The 18470-nt window shown below is 39.9% G+C and overlaps 1 protein-coding gene across 11 annotated transcripts in view; it reads left to right on the top strand.

Annotated features, from left to right (window-relative positions):
* herc1 (HECT and RLD domain containing E3 ubiquitin protein ligase family member 1) overlaps positions 1 to 18470 on the top strand; it is a 231321-nt gene that overhangs the window by 99470 nt on the left and 113381 nt on the right. For 10 of the 11 annotated variants that reach the window (XM_041178583.1, XM_041178585.1, XM_041178588.1 and 7 more), the window contains exons 23-29: positions 567 to 732; positions 2868 to 3183; positions 6043 to 6163; positions 8158 to 8215; positions 9714 to 9985; positions 14262 to 14477; positions 16524 to 16644. In XM_041178583.1, coding sequence (XP_041034517.1) covers positions 567 to 732; positions 2868 to 3183; positions 6043 to 6163; positions 8158 to 8215; positions 9714 to 9985; positions 14262 to 14477; positions 16524 to 16644 — 1270 coding nt within the window. The remainder of the gene's footprint in view (positions 1 to 566; positions 733 to 2867; positions 3184 to 6042; positions 6164 to 8157; positions 8216 to 9713; positions 9986 to 14261; positions 14478 to 16523; positions 16645 to 18470) is intronic. The other variant, XM_041178586.1, reaches the window with a different exon arrangement.

Below are 18470 nucleotides of genomic sequence, written 5' to 3'. Positions count from 1 at the left end.
CTTCTACAAAAATGTTTTTATTCCCCCTTCCACAATATTTTCTTGCCATTGATTTCAACTAAATCTTCTGCACCTTCAGTAACCTGCCCTCACCCCTCCTCTAGTCTCAACACTAGGCTCTCTCCACCTACCTGCCATATTAATTTAAATGTTCGCCCATGACTCCGTTTACATGGGACACATTGGTGTCTGTGTCTTACTGATCCTTTGTGTTCAAAAATGGCATTTTTAAGGTGAAAGCCAATGATGTAGCAAATCTGCCTGACTTGTGTATATATAGTATGTGTCTTTAAGTATAGAATGAAATATTGCCCATTGTATTCTTTAATTGAGTCCATTAATCTCAGCCTATTAAAATTTGGTGTTGAGGAAGAGCCATTAGTCAGTTTAATTTAAATCACATTTTCAATTTTTTTAAATAAACCTGTTACTGTAGCCAGCTAGCTAAATACTGTAGTCTAAGAATGTATTTTAATTAAAGAAGTCTTGATTTCTAAAATAAGTAATGTAAAGTACTACAAAGATATTAAAAAAGGGTTTTTATCCCCTCTCTCTCCCTTTCCAAGTTGTCAGAAAATCGAGACTCGACAGATGCTGACCTTCAGGAACGTTCTTTCACTCGTACCATTGATGAAGAAGCTGAAATGGAAGAGCAGGCAGACAGAGATCGGGAAGAAGAGCACCTGGAACAAGAGGAGGAAGAAAGAGAGCAAGAAGTCATGACTGCTGGAAGTGAGTAAAGGTTGCCTGAAATTTAATTCATTTTGAATGGCATTTGGTTACAGCCAATGCTGTCTTACAGCATTAGTGAAGATGTTGTTTCTTGTTCTGGTAAACAATTTGTTCGCCACCCCTTGATTCATTCCATGTGTAAGTATATATTGTATATAAAGGAGTAATTAATTCAGCAAACATTATACTACACATGTGATTTAAAACTTAATATATTGCTAGGGTTAGGAAACAAAATTACAAATACTGGGAACTTGACGTCTAGCTGGAAATCATAGGAATGTACAAAACTTGAGCTGCATTAAATCTTAATTTCCAGCAAATGTTTTCAATGACCATCTCCAAATTAGCAACAGCAAACTGGGAGGTGACAGGTAACACAATTTTTTGGGTTCAATTCGGGGCATTTTGTTAGATGTACAGCTAAGTTATAAGATGAGCTTTAGCTAGAACTATATTAAAAATGTGTGCAATACTCTTACTTGGAATAAGCTTCACAAAATGTACCTAATTGGTGCAGATGATCTACACTGGTGGCTATATTACTGATCCTTGTGCAAATGAATCCTCTTTCCTAACTGTGTGTGGAAGATACTGAAATTTTTTTTAAAATAATAAAAAAATACTCGTCCTGCAGGTTTGCCTTCATTCTTGGAGTAGATATACCCTCTGCATTGTGAAGTCCACTTTCTGCTCAATATTTTGCTAGGATCCTATGTAGCACCCTTACTTTGTTTTTGAAGGCCAGATCGAGGTGCACCATCTTCTCAAGCAGGATGTGCTGTTTATGCAGTGAAGTAGCAGGGAGATCTTATGGATGCCACCCTTAGATGGAAAGAAAATGTCAAAAAGGGGGGTTTATCCTTTGTATTTTTTTCCAGCTTGAAATTTGGAATTTCCTGTCAGCCTATCAGGAGAATATCTCCATTTAAAGAGTGAGAAAAGACCCGACATAGCAGATTTTCTTTATTTACGTAATGTTTCTTACACTGAGTCTCTTAGTAGTTGAAGAGATTTTTTTCAAGAATCCCGATTGTGATTTTTCTCTGCTGCTGCATGTTACTGTTTTAACAAATGTAATCAGACTATGTCGAGCATGTTGCGATATTAGTTTGCATAATGCATAACATGCTGCTTACATGCTGCTTCACTAACGTCCTTTAGGGAAGGAAATCTGCCATCCTTACCTGGTCTGGCCTACATGTGACTCCAGACCCACAGCAATGTGGTTGACTCTTAACTGTCCTTTGAAAGGGGCAATAAATGGCTTGTCAGCGACAGCCACATCCCATGAAAGAAATTTCCTTGCTACAGATCTTCACAGAATTCTCAATACTGCACTTTTTAAAAAAAAAAGTGACTTACTATAGCTCAAAATTGAAGTAATGTTGCCCTGAACTAAATAACTAAATCAGTACGGTGATCATTTCAATACAATAAAAGAAAATTGCATTGCCAAACGAATGTGCTGTAAAATGGGTAAGTCTGTGCCCTGAGAAGGAAGCTGCATTCACAGATAGCGCTGGTTGGAGAATCGGGGCCTTTTTGTAGCCTTGTCTCTGACCATCATTCCATACGGACATAGCTTTTCCACTGTGAGCAAGGGATTGTGCAATTGCACCTTATACTAAATCTTCATGCTCACTAGGTGCAGTAGTTTTAAAAACTGTGTCTAAAACTACATAAAACATACAATTTTTCAAACTTAGCAGTTAAAGACTTCTTCCATTTTCAGAACAGGTTGCGGTGTTTTGCATAAAAACAAAAAACTGCGGATGCTGGAAATCCAAAACAAAAACAGAATTACCTGGAAAAACTCAGCACGTCTGGCAGCATCGGCGGAGAAGCCGATGCTGCCAGACCTGCTGAGTTTTTCCAGGTAATTCTGTTTTTGTTTTGCGGTGTTTTGCATATTCACTTTCAGGAGTGTTTTAATGCATGTGATACGGTGCTTCAATAGGGACTCATTTCCCTAGTGTGCAGGCAGCCTGCCTTTACCAAAAAGAATTATTATTGCCATCTCCCCATAACTAGTGTATTGCTGATGCCATTAAAAATATATTGGGATCATTTTGGCTGTGCTTCTGCTAGCTTTTAATGAATGTTCTGTTTGTGTTTTGTGTTGCATGTTACAGAAATCTTTCAATGTTTTCTATCAGCCCGTGAAGTTGCTCGTAGTCGTGATCGAGAGAGAACGAGCAGCACATCTGGAATTGGGAACGGAACTGTTGTCCGACTAGACGATCCACCGTCTCAGCTCCGGGAAGAGCGGCGAGTCAGCACTGCACTTACAGAAGGGCAGGACCTTTACACAGCAGCATGCAACTCTGTCATCCATCGCTGTGCATTGTTAATTCTAGGAGTCACACCAGTCATACAAGAGTTACACCAAAAAGATGAAGGACAGATGGGACATTCTGGAACTAATGAAGGACTTGGTTTTATGACAAGGTTAGAAACCATTTTTTGTTGCAAGCATATAATCAAAATGACTTGGAGGGAAAAATTAGAATAACTTAGAATTGACAGTTGCCAATTTTACTGAATTATTTTGCATATTAATTGATGTGTAGAATTCTTTCACTTGTTGTTCATAACCCATAACAAACAGAGCCTAGAAAATTAGTGCGAATCTATCCCTCTAGTCAGGATAAGTGTTCTCTAGGTTGGTACCTGATCTTGGATATATGCTTTGTACACTTCCTTAAAGCTGTAAGTTAAAGACAGCCTATGAATGGTTAACGGACCCGTGACGCACAACAAAACCTTTTCATTCACAGTGGCACTTGACGACTCCAATATTTTTTTCCTCCTATTGTTTATACTTCTCTGCTTTTAATCTTTTTATGTATTAAGCAATCATTCTTAATGTTTTTTTCATTGTCAGTGTCAATGACATTTCATGAGATATTGCATGTGCTCAGTAATCTGTAAATCCTGTTATGTATCTCTAACATGTACCTTTATTAATTCAATTTTAATTTTAGCATTCAGATTAAATCTCCTGTGGTTTGCCTCCTGTTCTTGTCCCTGATGATGCACACTGCCTTCCCCTTACTCAAGCCTTTGTTTTGTGTGGGTTCTCTGAACTTTTTCTGCTGGTACAGATGTCTATTTTTATTCATCCAAACTAAAATATTCTTTTACTTGTAGAGAATTGGTGCTTAGAAGCCCCCCCCCCAAAGATGTATCCAAGATTAAGTACCAACCCAGAGGGGAAAAAAATTGCAGGTCTACAGGAAAGGGCGGGGGAGTGCAGCTAGCTTTTGCAGAGAAACGGCATGTAAACAATAGGCTGAATGGTTTACTGCTGTGCTGATTCTGTGATGAAGAAATTGCTTTGTGCTGAGGACACTACTCCTGGAAACTTGCTTCTAATTTGCCTCTGAAACCTGCCTGCTTTCGAACCTTCATGTTCCAAAAATTTTTATTCGCTCTTCTGCTGAAGAGAGCAATACCAGCTGTAGTTGATCTTTTCCATTACGTCCCAGCTTGGCAAATTCTTTCGCTGCTATCAATGCATTGGTGCAGATACTCTTGCAATAACCTGCATGTCCAAACTGCATTAATGTGAAGTTTTGAAATCCTGTAATATGGGGTGAAACAGCAGATTCTTTAGTTAGTCTCTGGTTTCATCCACGTCTCTTTCCCTCTTAAGGATAGCTTATGCAAATTTCTCACAGACCCTACTTGAACATGAGCACGAGTAGACCATATGGCTCAAGGAGCCTGCTGTGCCATTCATTACAATTATGGCTGATCTTGGGCTTCAACTCCACTTTCCCACCCACTCCCCATATCCCTTAATTTCAAGAGAGACCAGAAATCTGTGTATCCCAGCCTTAAAATGTATTCATGTATGGAGCACCCACAACCCTCGGGCAGAGAATTCCAAAAATTCACAATCCTTTGAAGTAATTTCTTCTCATCTTAGTCCTAAATGATTGATCCCTTATCCTGAGACTGTGCCCCCATGTTTTAGACTCCCCAGCCGGCAGGAACAATCTCTCAGCATCTAATCTATCAATCCTCCTCAGAATTTTATAGGTTTCAATGAGAGCACCTCATTCTTCTAAACTCTACAAAATATAAGCCCAATTTACTTGGCTCTTCATCATAGGACGGCTTCTTCATCCCAGGGACCAATCTAATGAACTTGGATTGTACTCTGTTCCTGTTTGGATTGATAAACTAAAGATTCAATTGTTGTTTCTTCTCCCACCATTATTGGGGTCTGTTTTAAGGTGTCAGATGAAATTATTCAATGGAAAATCTCAGTATTGTATGGACAAATATAAAGGGGATTTGGTGGCAAAGGCTACAAAAGAAATCTGACTACTCTGTCAAATCCCTTGATGCACTGGGATTTCAGAGTTGGACCCAATTTGTTTTGTTTGCGGAGAATGATTGCTATAGATTTTGGAGTGTTGTTTGGCATATCCAGCTAAATTTTCTGCCCATTTGAGCCCAATTATAGTCTTTGCATCTTGAAACCTGTGAGCTGCTCCACAAATTGATGCGTCATTCCATTGTCTGACTATGGCTAACACAGGCCTCGGATTACCGTTCTATGAAGTAGCCTTGTCCCTTTGGGCTCCTTCAGAAAGTTTAATGCATTTAAGACACTTCTAGCTGAACGCTCTTTACATAACTGACGTGAAAATATGATGGTCCCCTGTGCCCCCCCCGCCATCTACACATGGCTATCCAACGAAAGTTTGCAATTCCCCCTATCCAAAACCCAGAACTATTAGCTGTGCATACCTCACATAGCTGAGGCACAATTTTTCCCTCCCAACCAAATAACTTAATGGAAATCTCTTGGGCCGGGATTTTCTGGCCCCATTGTGGCGAGACACGCTGTGGCAGATTCAGCGGCCCAGCCAAAAATCCTTTGATTTTCGGCAGGGCCAGATGATCTCGGCAGTGGGCAATCCCAGCCGTAGTCATTGTATCTCATGGCTCTCAGACTCTGGGCTCTTTGATTTCTAAACTGTGCCTACTACCACAGTATTTACCTTTGCTTTGAATTGGTTAGATGAGGGGTAAATTCTGTTTCAGTTAGAAGCATTTGCAAACATTTTGCTAAGATATTTTTGTTTCGAGCTAATGTTACAGTATGTTCTAGACATGTTCAATAATTGTTGAAATGATGTCCTCTTTGTTTTATGATCCAATCGATGGTTATGTAAAACAACCTTGACTTCATGTTTAGATTTGGATAATTAAAATTTCACAAGAAATCTACTGAAAGTATTTAATTTGATGCCTGTGGAGGACTTCCATGATAACTAGATTTATTTGCAATAGGAGTGAAAGCTTGACAGCAGAGAGCCATTCTGTGCAATCAAATTCAACCTACAAACTGACTAAGTCGCGAAGTGAATCAGACTTGTCTCAACCCGAATCGGACGAGGAAGGTTGTGCATTTGTGAGTATTTCCATCATAAAGGTTGGCACAATAATAAGTAGTAAAAATAAAACTAGATTTTATAGTGCCTTTCACATTTACAGGATGTCTAAGTGCTTTACAGCCAATTAAGTACTTTTGAAGCATAGTCACTGTTGTAATGTACGAAACGCAGCAGCCAATTTGCACAATGACCAGATAATCTGTTTGTGTTGTCGATTTGAGGGAGAAATATTGGCCAGGGCACCGCTGACCTTCTTCAGAATAGTGCAATTGGATCTTTTACATCTGCCTGAGAGAACAGAAGAACAATTTAACATCTCTTTTGTGTCCAAGTCCCGACTCTTTACAACTTTGTACAGTTGAACACTACATGAAATGGCATGGAGGACCTCCCACTAGCACTATTTAAAGGGATCATTAAATATTTGCAAAGTAGTTGCTGGATTGTTTCTTTAATTGCTGGTGCAATTGTCCACATTTTTTAGAAGTTTCCTAAGCTTGGTTTCAGCTCTCTACAAGGTGTAGTCTGACTATTTAAAATATTTTTTCTTATTTCTTTCATGGCATGTGGGTATCACTGTCAAGGCCAGCATTTGTTGCCCATTCCTAATTGCCCTTGAACTGAGTAGTGTGCTAGGCCATTTCAGAGGCCTGTTATTGGGTCGTACACTAATATCAACCAATTGGGCAGATAGATCTGCTCTCGGGTTTTAGCCCGATATCGTTCACTCTGAGATGTGTGAGAACGGTGACTTCCTTGTTATATATTCCCTCACTCTCTGGGGAGACACTTGACCTTGGCTTGGCACTGTCCAACTTTGTAGTTGAGATTAGATATCCAATAGTTCAGAGGAGGGGAATATCTGCTCTGATTTCACTTGTCAGTATGGTACACCATAATACCTGACAATTTTTTTTAAAGTTCAGGCCATATGAATGCACTAAGCACTTGCTCCATAACATTTACACAGGGTAGTTTCAAGGTCTTGGTGAAATTAACTTTAACTCGTTATGGTGCTGTGAGGTATTCATACCCTTCATTGGCAATAGGCACGATTTTCCTCTGATACCAAAAGTGATAAATTCCCTGGCTGTAGTGTACTGTCAGAACGAAGCTGTCAATTGACACGACCTCTTTTTCATGCTGACAGGTAGCATTCTTCATCTGAATTTAAACTCGGTGCGCTGTCCTGAAGTATCCCCCAAGAATGCTGCAGAGCTCATCTTTCCACATGCTAATCTTCATTGCCAGCACTGATTTAGATGATTCTGACTCACGAGCATACATTGGTCCCCAACACTTGGCTGTATGAAAAGTACAGAAGATTTGTACGAATCCAGGAATAGGAAAACAGGATTTTTGTCTTGGATTTTTTTGGATGGTAGCATCAATAATAAAACTTGAAGCAGATAATATTGTAATTATATCAACTGTGTTGTGCAATTAAAACCAAGATTAACTGAAATTAAAATTTTGATTAAACAATTAAAATCTTAATTATTTGTCAGCCCTTATTTTTACATGTCAAAATGGAGGACTGACTGTGCCAATTTTGTTTTTTTATTCATTCACGGGATGTGGGCTTTGCTGGCTGGGCCAGCATTTATTGTCCATCCCTAATTGCTCTTGAGAAGGTGGTGGTGAGCTGCCTTTTTGAACCGCTGCAGTTCATATGATGTAGGTACATCCACAGTGCTGTTAGGAAGGGAGTTCCAGGATTTTGACCCAACGACAGTGAAGGAACGGCGATATAGTTCCAAGTCAGGATGGTGAGTGACTTGGAGGGGAACTAACAAGTGGTGGTGTTCCCATATATTATATTTGCGTTTCCTTGAGCTTGATCATTCCCGGACAAGTAAACTCAACTGCACCAGTCAGTGGCTAAAAGATAGATTCACAGCTTTGCACCCCTATTTTTAAACTGAAATATTTAGTTTGCCAATTTTTTTCGAGTTACTGACTTGTACATTTTAAAAGTGCACTTCATTTATTGTTCAATTTTTCTTTAAAGAGCTCCAGAAGAAATGTAGATGTGGACTTAGATTTGGCATCAGTTCAGAGAAAACGAGGTGAGCCTTGGGTAGATCTGTTTTGGAATTTTAGATGTTGATGTAATGTTGAAATGTGCTGCTCTAGAATATTGTATCAATTTATCCAGAATTGTCACTGTTCATTTTTGTTTAATCGATTTGCATAAGCATTGCTGCACAGTTTTAGTTTTATAATTTTCATTTCTAAATTTTGGTGCAAAACCAGAACCATTTGGAGAATCTTTCATCCTTGTTTTGTGTTTAATTTCAACCATAATATGTTTTATTCAAACTTGCATTAAATTTATTACTACTATCAGTTGCCCTGACTCTCTGCATAATTGTGGCCAATGATTAAGTCTTTGTTTAGAGTCCAATATGACTCTATTTCAAAACTTCAGGGTTCTGAAGAAGACTCCTATTGGACTCAAAACGTTAGCTTGGTTTCTCTCTCCTTAGATGCTGCCAGACCTATTGAGTTTTTCCAGCACTTTGTTTTTATTTCAGATTTCCAGCAATATTTTGCTTTTATATTTTCTGTTTTTGAAAAAAAGAATCGTATTTGAGTGTATACTTTGTGTGCAGTGTGAAAGAGCATACTTTAATCTGCGTAAAGTATTAAATGCTTTACTGCAAACAAGATTAAATTTAGTTCAATGATATTTTAATATGTCTTAAAATTATTTGGTGCTTGAAAATAATTATGCAAGAATGATCAGTATAAAAACTGCCTGAGAAATATTACTTTGTATGGCAGGGCAGTAGTATTTCTCCAGTTAGTTTGAATTGTTTGTGGGCAATCTTCTAATGGATGAACAGAATTTCTCAAAGTTATATAATGCCCAAAGCACTTAGCTGCTTCACACACAAACTTTCCAAGCATGTGTTGTATCAAATGTCTCCTTTTGTCTTCTAATTTTGTGTGGTAGTGTGTTTACTCCTTGTTGGCCAGTTGAGCCCCAGAAACAAGAGGAGCTGCAAGCAAGTAAATGATGGCATGTTTAACCTTTTTCTAAAGCTTAAAGCTTGCCTACATATATTACGCCATGTACAGTATATACTGTCCCTTAATTGTAACAGCATTGGTTTGTCCCATCTGTTATGCACCATGATTGTTGGTCCAGTAGGTTGGATGGTTATTCATGTTGGTGCTGCTTTGCCTCTGCAAAAAGTCACAGCTTAAGCAATGTAATGACTAGGCTTTACAGTTTATCATTGAAGTTCACTTGTATTTTGTTCAGGTTTGCTATGAGCTTGTACTACAGTACTTCCAAAAAAAGCATAACGTTTTTAGCTAGGAATCTTCAAGACCAGCACAGAGCCGATAATTCCCCTTTTCTCCTTAATATTTTGTTTTATTTGAAATAAAAAGATTCTGAAAGTTTTTTTTTAAATCTGCTTTATGCATGACTTTCTTTTATTTTTAATTTGCTTGTTATAGTATAAATAGATGAGAGCATATAAAGGTTTTGACTGTATCCTTCCATGCAAACACCTCTACTTATGTTGTCTTATTTTCATTGTATTGTACACACAGGACCTCCTTATAGCCCAACAGACTCACTGAGAGCGACCTGGACACGGCTGAAACACAGCAGAGATCGGCCCTATGGTACTTCCCACTGGTACAATGCATGCGATTTTGATCTGAATCAATCCCTTGGAATCCACACGTTCATTGAAAACATTGTTAGTTTTGTGAGTGGAGGTGTGGGAACTTCCCCAGGTTTTAAAGAACCTGAAGAAAACATGTCCTCCAACCCTCAGGCCATCCTCATTGCCATGGAGCAGCAGCAACTTAGGTCTGAGGTAAGCAGTGGGGGTTCTTGTATGTATTCAGCCCAGTCAACCACAGGGGCAGAAACCTTTCACTATGCTTGTGGTTTTGCTCTTTAGAGAAAGCCACATAAACAGTAGAGACTAATAATGACAATTTAATTAAGTTTTTTTGGACAGATTTCTGTTTTTAGCGTTAGGTGTTTAAATTGGAGTAACCCTGTCAAAGGTGAAGCATGCTATCCAAATTGGTACAAGCTAGTGACCTATTAAGATAGGATAGGATAATTAGGAGTTTTTAATTTGTTCATTGGATGTGGACATTGCTGGTAAGGCCAGCATTGCTGCCCATCCCTAATTGCCCTTGAACTGAGTGGCTTGATAGGCCATTTCAGAGGGCAGTTAAGAGTCAGTCACATTGCTTTAGGCCTGGAGTCATATGTAGGCCAGACTGGGTAAGGATGGCAGATTTCCTTCCCTAAAGGACATTAGTGAATCAAATGGAGTTTTAAAACAATCAGTGATCATGGTCACCATTACTGAGACCAGCTATTAATTCCAGAACTTATTAATTGAATTTAAATTCCACCAGTTGTCATGATCCCCAGAGCTTTAGCCTTGGTCTCTGGATTACTAGGTTCAATGACATTACCACTACACTACACAACCATCTTCCTCTAAATGTTATAACTATTGAGCTATTGTTTAGATTCATTGTTACTAAATTTATTAGGCAATCTTCGTAGCTCATTATTATATAATTTCCTTGAGGCATCACCAGGATGGTCTGAAAATTATGATTGAGCTCCCTTACTGCCATCAAAAGAGTAACCTATTTGTCCCAATATAAAGCAATTGACTCAGAGATTAAAATCCTTCACCTCCGCCCTTATGATAGCTTTCTGGCAACAGTCTTACCCCCACAAATACATTGACATAGGTTCAGTTGAAAATTATTTAATTGGTTAAAAACCATAAAAATGTGAGAAAATAACACTTTTTTAAGTTAAAGAAGTCACTGTAGCCTTCAAATAGAGTCTGTAATCCTGAAGTTGCGAGCTGCTGGTCAATTAGAGACCATTGTTGCCAGTAATACACTTGGGCCTTCAGGGTTTATCATGGGATCCCTGGGGAAAGGTAACTGGCGGAAGGATGGGGGCTACAGGGAGCGGGTTGCCAGCAAAGCGGGAAGACAGGGTGTTAGAAGAAAGTGCAGGTAGGTAGCTTTCAGTGGCCTTCCGGATGCTGGATCCGTCGATTGGACACTTGAGTGCCTGACAATGAGGGAAAACCCCATCTCCCTGCGTGGCGATTCCTGTCCCTGCCATGGGTTGAATACCAGTGACTGAGGGATGAGGCCTACAAATCTCCACCCCTCCCCAACTCCACCATGGACTAATTTGGGGGGTGGCGGGGGGAAGAGAGGAGTGTGGTGTACCTTCCCACCTGACCAAACGTTGCCTTCTCCACGGCTACCCACCCTGCCCTGAGCTGGGGAGCCTTCAAAACTGTCCATAACCTTTCCATGTCATGCTGCAATTTATAAGCTAACGTTTTCCTAGCCAAGCAACAAAAAAACTGTTTCTTTGGTTTTATACATCTGTTTAACTAGGCTTCCATGTGAGTCATTGGATGTAGGCTGGCACATAATGTGGTTTACAGGTTATTTTGGTTTTGCACTTTTGCCAAATCCACAGTGCTATTTGTTCAGAAAAATCAGGGATTTTGGACTACTAAGTTTAAAGATATTTGCTAGATAACACCTAGTTGTTTCACAAGTTCAAGGATCAGGGCCTAGCTCAGCAATAAAGGGTTGGGCACTGATTTATGAACAAGAAGGGTCAGTGGATTGAGGCTCAAGTTAGGGTATTGTGGAGGCTGGGATCAGGAGCATTCAGGAGTCAGGGGTTGGGCTCGAAGTGATAGTGATTTACAGAATCACAGAGTGCAGAAGAGGTCCTTCGGCCCATTGAGTCTGCACCGACACCTGAGAAACACCTGACCTACCTACCTGATCCCATTTACCAGCACTTGGCCCATAGCCTTGAATGTTATGACGTGCTGAGTGCTCATCCAGGTACTTTTTAAAGGATGAGGCAACCCGCCTCCACCACCCTCCCAGACAGCATATTCCAGACCGTCACCACCCTCTGGGTAAAAAAGTTTTTCCTCACATCCCCCCCTAAACCTCCTGCCCCTCACCTTCAATTTATGTCCCCTTGTGACTGACCCTTCAACTAAGGGGAACAGCTGCTCCCTATCCACCCTGTCCATGCCCTTCATAATCTTCTACACCTCGGTCAGGTCGCCCCTCAGTCTTCTCTGCTCCAACAAAAACAACCCAAGTCTATCCAACCTCTCTTCATAACTTAAATGTTTCATCCCAGGCAACATCCTGGTGAATCTCCTCTGCACCCTCTCCAGTGCAATCGCATCTTTCGTATAATGTGGCGACCAGAACTACACACAGTACTCCAGCTGTGGCCTCACCAAGGTTCTATACAACTCCAACATGATCTCCCTATTTTTGTAATCTATGCCTCCATTGATAAAGGCAAGTGTCCCATATGCCTTTTTCACCACTTCACTAACATGCCCTTCTGCCTTCAGAGATCTATGGACATACACGCTAAGATCCCTTTCTTCCTTAGAACTTCCTAGTGTCAAGGTGTTCATTGAATACTTCCTTGTCAAATTACTCCTTCCAAAGTGTATCACCTCACTTTTCAGGGTTAAGTTCCATCTACCACTTACCTACCCATTTGACCATCCCGTCTATATCTTACTGTGGCCCAAGACAATAAACCCCACTGTTGACCACCCGGCCAATCTTTGTGTCATCCGCAAACTTACTAATCCTACCCCCCACATAGCCATCTATGCCATTTATATAAATGACAAATAAAAGGGGTCCTGGCACAGATCCCTGTAGTACCCCACTGGACACTGGCTTTCAGTCACCTTCTGTCATCACCCTTTGTCTCCTACAGCTAAGCCAATTTTGAATCCACTTTATCAAATTACCATGTATCCCATGTGCATTTGCCTTATTTATAAATCTCCCATGTGGGACCATGTCAAAGGCTTTGCTGAAATCCATATAAACTACATCAACTGTACTAACCTCATCAACACACCTGGTCACCTCCTCAAAAAACTCAATCAAATTTGTTAGGCATGACCTCTTCTGACAAAGCCATGCTGACTATCCCTGATCAAACCTTGCCTCTCCAAGTGGAGCTAGGTTCTCTCCTTCAGAATTTTCTTCAAGAGTTTCCCTACCACTGACGTGAGACTCAATGGCCTGTAGTTCCCTGGCTTATCTCTACAAACCTTCTTAAATAGCGGAACCACATTAGCTGTTCTCCAGTCCTCTGGCACCTCCCCCGTGGCTAGAGAGGAATTAAAAATTTGGGTCAGAACCCCTGCAAGCTCCTCCCTTGCCTCCCTTACCAGTCTGGGACACATATCATCTGGACCTGGAGATTTGTCCACTTTTAAGCTTGTCAACACCTCCAATACCTTGTCACTCCCTATATCAATTTGCTTAAGAACCTCGCAGTCTCTCTCCCCGAGTTCGATACTTTCATCCTCGTTCTCTAGGGTGAGGACGGATGAGAAGTATTCGTTCAACACTCTAGCGATGTCATCTGGCTCCACCCATAGATTGCCCCCTTGGTGCCTTATGGGCCCTACTCTTTCCCTGGTTATCCTCTTCCCATTGATAAACTTGTAGAATATCTTGGGATTTTCCCTATTTTTACCAGCCAGAGCTTTCTCATATCCCCTCTTTGCTCTCTTAATTGCTTTCTTAAGCTCCACCCTGCACTTACTGTACTCCACTAATGCCTCTGCTGATTTGCTTCCCTTGTACCTGCTAAAAGCCTCTTTTCCTTCTCATCGTAACCTGAATATCTCTGGCCACCCATAGGGGGCTTGTGTTAATATGGGATTGAAAGTACTCCTCCTGGCTCCACATTCAATTAAGTTACTAGCCTTTGTTGCAGGCTGTCCTGGGGCTGGTTTCCTGAGTGCAGCTGTAATTATCAAGGGAACAAATGCCTATTCCAGATGTGGGGTTACAACTTGTTGCTTGCATGGAGAATAAATGTTAACACAGACGGGTTGGGTAAAATGGCCTGTTCATATTTTAATTCCTTTGTGCAGAAGGAATATATTTGGTCAAAAAAGTCAGCTTTAACAAGTTTAGTTCAGATGAACTCATTTCAGTTATTGATAAAAAGAATTTAATTAAATGAATATGGAGTTCTGCAAGTAATTTTTTTTGTTCAACGCTTTCCTCTTTTAGCTACGTTTGGCAGCACTTCATCAAATTCTGGTGTTGCTTTCTGGAATGGAAGAAAAGGGCAGCCAGTTAACGGGAAGTAATTGCCCAACTTCATGGTTCCACTCGGCTTCTTTGCTTACTTCAGTCAGATTACAATTCCTGGCGGGATGCTTTGGCCTGGGCACAGTAGGAAATGCAGGAATTAAAGGCGAAAGTGTCCAATTACATCATTATCAGGTACTCTCCAAGTGTAATCATCAGATTAGGGAGTGATTGAGAATAATCTGAAATACCAGGTTTGTTGATTTATGACGAGGCTCTAGTTTATTGAAGTAAGGTGATCCATAACATAATTAGACAATGTTAACCAGTCACAAATAATTGCAATTAGACCCTTTACTCAGTGTTCTAAATTATGTTATATTAATGAACTTGTATCATTATCTTGTATCTATCATTTCAATCTGTTACATTTTCAGTGTTTTGTTCTATAAATTTATATAATTATCTATATAATCTACATGTTTATCTATATAAATTGTTATATAAGAATTTTTTAGAATTTAATTATTGCGAATCAGAATTTGCAGAAAATTGCTATATTTGCCAACCCATGTGTTTTCCTGAAATATAACATGTTAGTGAGTCTTAAGGTTTGAGTTTGTGGAGGGGACCTACCCAGCCTCTGATATTCCACCTCTCCAGATGGGATCTGTCCTTCAGGCCTTCAATCCCTGAAATCGAAATCTGGGTCTGCTTTGAATTCCCAGCTCTTACCCAATTTGAGGAGCTTACCTAGGGAGGGGTTGAAATTGCTCCCCCAATGTTTTTAATGTGGATGGAATGCATTAAAATAGCATGCCAAAGTGACTGAATAGCTGTCTGCTAATGTGAAATCCTGATGGCTGAACATTGTTTAATATTTGGAGGAAAATATTTTCGATACTGTGTAGAAGCTTAGCACTGTAAGGAGTTACATAGATTCATTCTGTCTGGCTGCTGTTGTAAACTGTATAGTGGGTTGTAATTGGTGAGCTCGGATTTGAACTCCATTTTCTGATTCCAAGACTAGTGATACCGGTGAGTCAAGGTTGACTTAAATAAAAATAGAATAATTCTACAAATAATTATGTACAAAAGTCCGAGTGTTCAAGAAGAGTATAGTGTAAGACCTAAGTGCAGCAAATAAAGGAAAATTAAGTGGGAAGGATTACATGCCTCTAGGGATACTCACCTGATACATCCCCTCTCCTACTTCTCAACTCAGTCAAACTTTAATTCATATAAGGGTTTGTACACAAAAGTCAGTTGTAATTTTCAGTTGAAGTAGAGCTTGGAGGCCAGTGGATAAAAGGGTCAGGTCAGCAAACACCGATTTCAGTTCTGAACCTAAATTCTATCTTCAGTTTTCCATTTATGAATTCCCCTTTTGTCCACACTTAGGAAGAAAACTGGCTATGTTAGCTTGTCACATTATAATTGCACCATTTAAAGTGGTGACAGTGCAATAATAGCATCGGATATAATTACAATTTAGCAAATTGGCCCACATCTTTCATTCCTGACCCCATCAGACAAAAAAATGCACATTTAGATTCCTCCGATTTTTTTTTTTCTCTCTGAGCGATTTTCCGATGGAGAATCCTTCACAATCGACACAATGCAGCAAACCTCGGAGGGAGCAGCGGATAGAATCCATGCAGAAATCATGCCCCCTTTTTACAGCACTAGATGCCATGTTCCAGTAAGTAAATGTCCCAAAGCTGCTTTGAAAAGCTACGGAGAGAAGGTAAGTGGGTGAGGGGGTAGGGTGGGTAAGGCAAAGGAGTAGGAGGATAACGGGCTCAAACTTGCGCTGAGACTTCTGAGGGGTCCCATAGTGCATCTTCTGGGGTATGGCCATTCTCGACTATCTGGAGACTAAAGATCTAGGCCATTTGCATTTCATTATAAATGTAGAAAAATTAATTTATGGGGAAAAAAATGACAGGAAGTGTAAGTTTTTTAACATTAAATATTTTTTAAATATGTACTTAAATTAAGGTTTATCTAAGTGTCAGCCTTGGTGGTTGAGAGCACTATTTTTCTCTGAGTCAGAAGATTGCGGTTTCGAGTCCAACTCCAAAGGCTTGCTATTCGCAACGCAGTACACTGAGGAAGTGCTACACTGTTGGGAGTGCTTTCTTTCAGATGAGATGTTAAACCCTCTCATCCCACGGCACTAATTTGAAAAAAAGCAGGGAACAATCAAAATTTAAATGACTTATTAATTTGATCATTTAGGATGGCATCAGGGCTGCCAAGAGAAACATTCAGATGGATATCCAAGGTGCTGTTCACAAGATCTACCAACAACTATCTGCTACCTTAGAACGGGCTTTGCAAGCAAACAAGCACCACATTGGTAAGGAGCTTGAATATCACTTTGAGACGATGATAGTTACAGGAGTTCACTTTAGAAAGGGTCAGATGTCATCTTCCTTTCATTTTTCTCCAACCTTTATGTTGCCATTGACTTTATACTTTTCTAAAAATAAAAGTTAAATGCAAATGAAATAAATAGTGTAAGTATATTCTGCAAAGCTCAGTTAATAATTCTGGCCTGGAGTGGTGTTCTGTATTCTATTCAACTACTGTATTAAGAACCTTGTTAAAAAACTAACAGTTGCACTTCATTGTTGCTGCACAACAAGAGGCAGTTTAATATTCAGAATATTTCCTATTCCCCAAGATACAGTCGGTAAAATGTGCTTAAGTGTGAATTCAGAACTAGAAGCTTTCTTTTAATCTGTAATATCTGTACATAAATGTCTGCAGTAAGTTGTAATAATCATTTGAAGAATGTAAAACCATATATCTCAATACATAGAATCACAGAATGATTGCAGCACAGGAGGCCAATCATATCTGTGCCATCTCTCTGCAAGATCAACTCACAGTCCCACTCCTCTGCCCTTACCCTGCAGCCCTGCAAATCTTTCTTCCTTCAGGTACTTAACCAATTCCCTTTCCGAAAGATATATTTGAACCTACCTCCATTACACCTCTCAGGCTAGATCCTAACCATTGGCTGTGTAAAGAAGGTTTTCCTCATGTCACCCATTGGTTCTTTTGCTAATCATCTTTGCCATGTGTTACTGGACCCTTCCACCAATGGGAACAGGTTCTCTCGATCAACTCTGTCTACACCCTTCATGATTTTGAACGCTCCTATCAAATTTCTTTCAAATCCATCTCTTCCCCAAGGAGAACTGCCCCAGTTTCTTCAACCTATTCACATAGCTAAAGTCCCTCATTCTGCTCTTTTCTGCACACTTTCTAAAACTTTCACATCCCTCCTAAAGTGCAGTGCCCAAAATTGAGCACATTGCTCCAGTTGAGGCCAAACCTGTGTTTTATATAAGTTGATCATAACTTCCTTGCTTTTGAACTCTAACCCTATGAAACCCAGAATCCAGTATGATTTTTTAAAATCACTTTCACAACCTGCCCTGCCACCTTCAATGAGTTGTACATACATACGCCCAGGTATCTCTTTTGAATTGTACCCTTTAGTTTTATATTGCCTCTTCTCATTCTTCCTACCAAAATGTATCAGTTCACAACTTCTCTGCATAAAGTTTCATCTGCTATACGTCTGTCTATTCCACCAGCTTGCTTGTGTTCTCTTGAAAGTTTATCACTATCCTCATAGTTTTCAAGTTCCAAGTTAGTGTCATCTGCAAATTTTGAAATTTTAAACCCTAAGTCTAGGTCATTAATATATATCAAGAAAAGCAGGGTCCTAAAACTGGCCCTTTGGGAAACCCAATGTATACCTTCCTCTAGTCCAAAAAAACAACCATTCACCATTACTATTTCCTGTCACTTAGCCAACTTAGTATTCATGCTTCTACTGTCTCTTATTCCATGGGCTCTAACTTTGCTAGAAAGCCTATTGTGTGACACTTTATCAAACACCACGTACACCACATCAGCCACATTACCCTCATCAACCATTTCTGTTACCTAATTAAAGGAAAACTGAATCAAGTTAGTGAAAAACTATTTGCCTTTAAATTGGTGCTGGCTTTCATTGATTAATCCAAACATGTTGAAGTGACTAAAACAAAAACAGAATTACCTGGAAAAACTCAGCAGGTCTGGCAGCATCGGCGGAGAAGAAAAGAGTTGACATTTCGAGTCCTCATGACCCTTCGACAGAACTTGAGTTCGAGTCCAAGAAAGAGT

This window comes from Carcharodon carcharias, chromosome 32, assembly GCF_017639515.1.
Source record: "Carcharodon carcharias isolate sCarCar2 chromosome 32, sCarCar2.pri, whole genome shotgun sequence".
In the NCBI taxonomy this organism is placed as follows: Eukaryota; Metazoa; Chordata; class Chondrichthyes; order Lamniformes; family Lamnidae; genus Carcharodon; species Carcharodon carcharias.
Note: the sequence above shows the minus strand (reverse complement) of the source record. Positions and strands in the feature narration are given on the sequence as shown.